Source organism: Triticum urartu, chromosome 3A, assembly GCF_056163025.1.
Source record: "Triticum urartu cultivar PI428250 chromosome 3A, HENAU_Tu73, whole genome shotgun sequence".
NCBI lineage: Eukaryota > Viridiplantae > Streptophyta > Magnoliopsida > Poales > Poaceae > Triticum > Triticum urartu.
The window spans coordinates 543,975,779-543,981,778 of NC_141875.1; the positions used below are offsets into that span (position 1 = coordinate 543,975,779).

Genomic DNA, 6,000 nt, shown 5'->3' on the forward strand with positions numbered 1-6,000 from the left:
TTGTGTAAAAATTTGTAGTTGCTCCGATAGTATACGTAAATATATTTAGATGTTAACTAATTAGTTGTGTAAAAATTTGTAGTTGCTCCGGTAGTATTAGTTGCTCCGTTAATATTCTGTAATATATAGCTAGCTAATATATAGACATGTCTAATATTTGTTAGTGGGGGTATATTAAGTTGTTGCTTAATACCTGTATTTCGTTGTTGAAAAAAAATAGGTGAGCCGCGATGTCCGATGTAGTGAACTTCAGATTTTGCTATGGTCCTGGTACTGTCCAAACAACTGAGATGGGAGCAGATCTGAGTGAATTTACTCACATAGATGTGCCAATGAGCGCACCTTAAACATGGTCTGTCAGTCAGTTGAAAGAATGGATAGCGGCAAGTTTAGGTCTTGATACTGAAACACACACCATCAGTGTTCATGCATTGTGGACACGGTCAAGTTCAATAATTTACTTTTATTTGAGGCCGATAGAGTGAGACTCCGAATGGGTGCGGTGGTTACAAGGTTGTGAACGAAGGGGATGCAATCATGTTGCTTTAGTGCTTCCCGTCGTGAAGGAGGTCACTGCACATGAAGGCGAGGGTGGCTACGATCCTGGTCATAGCAGTGTAGGGAGGCAGTTATTTATGTCAAATGTTGGAGAAGATGGTTACGAACAAGGACAGAGCAGTCAGGTAGAAGGAGGAAATACTTATGGTTATGAACTAGGGCAGAGTAGTCAGGTAGAAGGAGGAAATGCCGATGGTGATTACAATGGCGAGGTGGACGCTGACGAGGTAGATGGGCACATGCAGGACCAGATGGAAGAAGAAGACACCGATGTTGAAAGGGGTCGTGCCGATGATTCTGACGAGTGAGATGAAGAAGAAAATGCAGAGGAGGTCCCGAATCCTGCATCGTGGAATCATGACTTCTCATCTGCAATGACCGTGGATGATGGACATGATTCAGCCTGGCAATATCACCAGAACAATATTGCGACGGGTGCTATGTATCCGAACAAGCAAGCCCTGAAAGATGCAATAATTAACTGGGCAATGTCCACGCAAAGGGTTTTCACAGCTCAGGTGTCCAGTTAGAAATTCCTGACAATGGTATGCAAGAACGCAGATTGTCCCGCCAGGGTGCACGACTTTCTCCCTAAGTATGGCACAAGTTGGGTGATAAGTGACTTAGTTAATCACAGTTGTCTTATTCCCTGCATCCCTCAGGATCATGCCAACCTTTCATCGACGCTTATTTCTCGGTTGTTTTATGATGAGATAGTGCAGGGCAAAGCTATGGAAGTGAAGGTAGTCCAGACAAAAGTCTTCGCCAGGTTCAAGTATAGAATTTCTTATGGCAAGGCTTGGAGGGCTAAGCATGCGGCGCTTGAGAGGAGATTTGGTTCTTATTTTGATGCATATGACTCTGTTGTCCAGCTCCTCCACACCCTGCAGCAGCGGAATCCAGGCACCTATATCGATATCCAAGACATGTTCATGCCAGAGTTCCCAACTATGAGAGTGCTGCATCGTCTCTTCTTCTCTTTCGGTGTATGCATCGAAGCTTTCAGGCATTGCCGACCGGTGATATGTGTTGACGGTACTTTTCTCACAGGCAAGTACAAGGGTCAGATCCTGACAGCCATAGGTCAAGACGGCCAAAATCAAGTCGTCCCACTCGCATTTGCTTTTGTGGAGAGTGAGAACATTGAAAGTTGGACATGGTTCTTCAGGCAGTTGAAAATATCAGTTGTGAAGGAGAAGCCCAATGTGTGCATCCTTCATGACAGGCATGCAGGTATACTCAGTGCGATAAGGACACTGACAAACCCAGGCCCTGAGGAACAAGTTCCATGGTAGGACTTGCAGAGCCGTTGGTGCATGCGCCATCTGGGGGCTAATTTCTTCTCGCAGTTTAGAAATAAGAACCTGATGAATCTGTTCAAAAAACTCTGCAAGCAGAACCAGTTATGGAAGTACAATTTGATACGCGACAGACTTAATGTGTGCACGCAGAGATACGTGAGGGACAGGAAAGCTGCAAGAGATGCAGCGGTGAGGGCACATGTTGAAGCAGTAGCTGCACAGTTGGCAACAAGAACAACGGCCGTGGAGGAGGAGCCTGTTGGGCTATGTGACCTGCCAGGCTTTGACCCACCTGGTACTAGGAGAAGGCTTGGGAGGTCGATTAAAACCTTCGAGCAGTGGATAGAGCATGAGCCTCTGGAGAGGTGGTCTTTGCTACATGACACACATGGAGCAAGGTACGGTGTCATGACAACTAACCTCGCAGAAACATACAACTTTGTCCTCAAAGGAAACCGGGCATTGCCACTTACAGCCATCATTGAGGGTATTTTCTATGGCACCGTCAAGTATTTCAGAGATAGACGTCAAAAAGCAGAGCAGCATATCTTCAACCACCCGAATACACGGTACTGTGAAAGAGTCACGAAGTACATGGACAACAAGATGCAAAAAGCTAGATCACAACTGTAGTCGCCATCGGTAATCAAGAAAGAAGGTTTGAGGTCCGCTTAGCCAACAACAAATTCGGATGTGCAAATGAGTTGAGGACGCATGAGGTGAAAATTGGTAATGAAGCCTGGCCAACGTGTGAGTGCACATGCAACAAACCGAAATTGCTTCACCTACCTTGCTCACATGTACTTGCTGCTTGCGGGCAGCTTGGAATGGATGCAATATCGTTTGTGTCTCCATTTTTTTGAAAGAGTCTGTCCTCAATACCTGGACATGTGAGCTGATGGGTTTTCGATCAATGGGTAATTTCAACAGCGTCAACCCCGCTGAAAGGCGTTACATTCCAAACCCAGAGCATATGTGTACAAGTAGAGGCAGACGGCAGTGTCAGCGCATCCGGAATGATATGGATGAATCTGAAGCAGGAGGTCCGACTAGGCAATGCATTCTATGCAATGAATTTGGCCATAGGGAAACTAATTGTCCCATGTTCGTCACTGGGCGTGGACGAGGCAACCAGGGAATAAGAGGAGGTAGAGGCAGTAGAGGAGTAAGGGCGAGAGGAAGAAGCTAAGCTAGCAGTAGTATGTTCTGAATTTGTGTTAAGTGTGGCACTATGTTCTGAATTTGTATTAAGTGTGGCACTATGTTCTGAATTTGTATTAAGTGTGGCACTATGTTCTGAATTTTTATTAAGTGTGGCACTATGTTCTGAATTTGTATTAAGTGTGGCACCATGTTCTGAATTTTTATTAAGTGTGACACTATGTTATGAATTTGTGTTTAGTGTGGCTCTATGTTCTGAATTTTTATTAATTGTGGCGCTTTGTTCTAATTTTTTTTATGTGCAGGAATGTCGGGAATGTGGTTGCTGAATGGTGACATTGATAGGGGTCATCGTGGTGCGATATGGTATGAGCGCAAGCTTGAGCCTCTGGTCACTCACACTCCTAAGGAAAACTGGATGATACACCCAGGATGGCTTCAGCGGTACGTGCTTTATTAATTTGCACACTAACATGCATATTAATGGGAGACACTAATTGAAATGTTCTCTGATGAAGGTTGAAATGGGCCGGCCTTTTACCTTTCGCGCATCTTGTTGAGTCTATCCCGGGTGAGAAACGCATCTCCATCGACGGGTCCTTGCTGAGCTGCTTAGTGGACCGTTGGAGGCCAGAGACCCACACGTTTCACTTCCGATGGGGGAGAGATGGCTCCTACTCTGGAGGATGTGTCACTTTTGCTCGGACTACCGTTGGCAGGTCATGCCATAGGACCGTTGGACGCACCGGCTGGTTGGGAGCGAGCCCTTACACAACGTTTTCATGGTGTTTTTGCGGATGCTCCGGATCTGGTATGGGAGCATCACGGACCTAAGTATGAGTGGTTGCTCAATTTCCGGGTAATTTCCCCAACCTCTTATCTTCAAGTTATCGTGCATATGGTTTTACAGAAAATAACTGCGGCTAACTAAAACTTTCTCTTTGCTTAATGCAGATCCAAAACTTCCGGGCGCCGTTGACTGCGGAACAGATCACTCGGAGCCTGGAGGCCTACTTGATGTGGTTTTTCGGCAAGGTGATGTTCACAGAGAACCATGTCACCACTATTAGCGTGCTCTACATCCCTATGGCATTCGAGATAGCGAGCGCTCAGACGGCGGATCAGATCAGACAGAGGAGTTGGGGTTCGGCGGTCTTAGCGGCTACATACCGAGGTATGTGCAATGGTTGCCAGCTTACATCGAGAAAGCCAGCCATTCTTGGATGCCCTCTATTCCTGCAGCTATGGTCGTGGGAGAGGTTCTCTATAGGGCGACCAGATGTACGTGTTTGTGAGCCTATAGATGCCATGTTTGATGCTGACGGCATCGACATGCCTACTTTCGGTCTGTGTTGGACATGTCGCGAGGTATGCATCGTGTTATTGTTTAATGCAACTTTTTTCTGCACAAGAGATAGTTCGATGCTAGCGGCTACTAACTTTTGTTTTCTGCAGCGACGCTTTTCTAGTGATCAGACCAGGAAGGCATACACAGCATTGAACGAGCAGTTCGATGCGTACAACGGGGTCATCTGGCAGCCCTACATGGAAGCAGCCATACAAGCGAGATACCCTGGTGGTCTGTCTGTGCTATGCACAAGGAACCGAGATTACTGTATGATAAAATCAATGATCATCTTCGATGTCTTCGTCGAGGAGATGGCACAACAGAGGGTTATGAGGCAATTTGGTCTTCTGCAGTTGGAGCTGCCTCCCCCTATAGAGAACCCGGTGCCAGCACACATCCACAGGTATTAACTAGTTTTTCAATGTTGCATTATCTTTCATAGTACTCCATTTGAAGCTTTAGGTAATTGTTGAACACACACCACAATTTTAGGACGAGGAGGAAGGGCATGAACAGGACAACTGCTGACTGGCTAGTTAGACTAGAGTCGTATGTTATAGAATGGGAGACAGCAAACACACATCTATGGCACGAGAATCACAATTTTGATCTCAATGAATTCAATCTCTATTTGTGGCGCTACATGACCGGAACACGGTTACGCATCGTTGAGCACTCCCACCCAAAGGAGATACCGGATCCTACTCCGTCGGATATGTACCCGAGCTATGACACTTCGGGCTCTAGGCAGTACGCAGTAAGATATATTTTCTTTAAGTAATGTTGTCACATACTTTGACGTGCAAGAGACATACATTATTAATCGTCATGGAAATTTGTAGGCTACCTTGACACACGAACTCTACGAGGACGTGATGACCTTTGGACGATCACTGTCGTCTGGACCGCTTCTTCAACACCGTCCAGTGCTACAGCCCTTCTTGGAACGAATTCAGAACAAGATACAGACTGTGTACGAGGCTATCACGTGTACCCGGAGAACCGACGTTGTTCAGCACCAGCACCAGCAGCCGCGTCACTCCATGCACCGACATCAACCACGTCCACATCTAGCACATTAGCCGACAACCAGGCCACCCCGTCCTAACCAACCTGGCAGCAACCACAACACTATGGTCCCACGTCGAGCTTCATGTTTTCTCCACAGCCATAGCATCACGGTCCCTCGTCGAGCTTCGTGTTTTCTCCACAGCCACAGCAACACGGTCCCTCATCGAGCTTCGTGTTTGAGCCAGAGCAGCCGTCACAACCAGCAGGTAAGTGTCTTCATTTTTATTGTTTTCAATATTAATTGAGGCGACCTCATTCTTCATGACTAAACGTTCCATCGTGCAGGAGCCTACGGATATCATGCGTCTACTTCAGCATCACATGATACGTGGGGGAGTGATCAACATCCCGAGGAGAACATACATGCTCAGATGTCGCAGCACACCCAGTGGATGAACATGTATTAAACTCCTCCACCAGGCCCCACACAGGATACACAGCATGACCAGGGAGAGTCTGAAATTCCTCCTTGTAACATTAGGCCACCTAACAGGTTGGGATGGTCGCCGCTTCCAGATCTGCCTCCCCGCCAGGCCAAACGTCATCACTGACGCTTCCATC

At 46.8% G+C, this 6,000-nt stretch overlaps 1 protein-coding gene and 1 pseudogene across 1 annotated transcript; both read left to right on the forward strand.

Moving 5' to 3' along the window:
* The first annotated feature begins 230 nt into the window (after window positions 1–230).
* LOC147980444 (uncharacterized) lies at window positions 231–3,048 on the forward strand (annotated as a pseudogene).
* A 624-nt stretch (window positions 3,049–3,672) lies between these two features.
* On the forward strand, window positions 3,673–5,450 carry LOC147980445 (serine/threonine-protein phosphatase 7 long form homolog). The gene is made up of 5 exons (XM_087515615.1): window positions 3,673–3,879; window positions 3,975–4,388; window positions 4,476–4,771; window positions 4,861–5,125; window positions 5,211–5,450. Exons 1-5 carry the CDS (start codon window positions 3,688–3,690, stop codon window positions 5,448–5,450), a joined length of 1,407 nt encoding a protein of 468 aa, XP_087371741.1. The 5' UTR covers window positions 3,673–3,687.
* The last annotated feature ends 550 nt before the right edge of the window (window positions 5,451–6,000 follow it).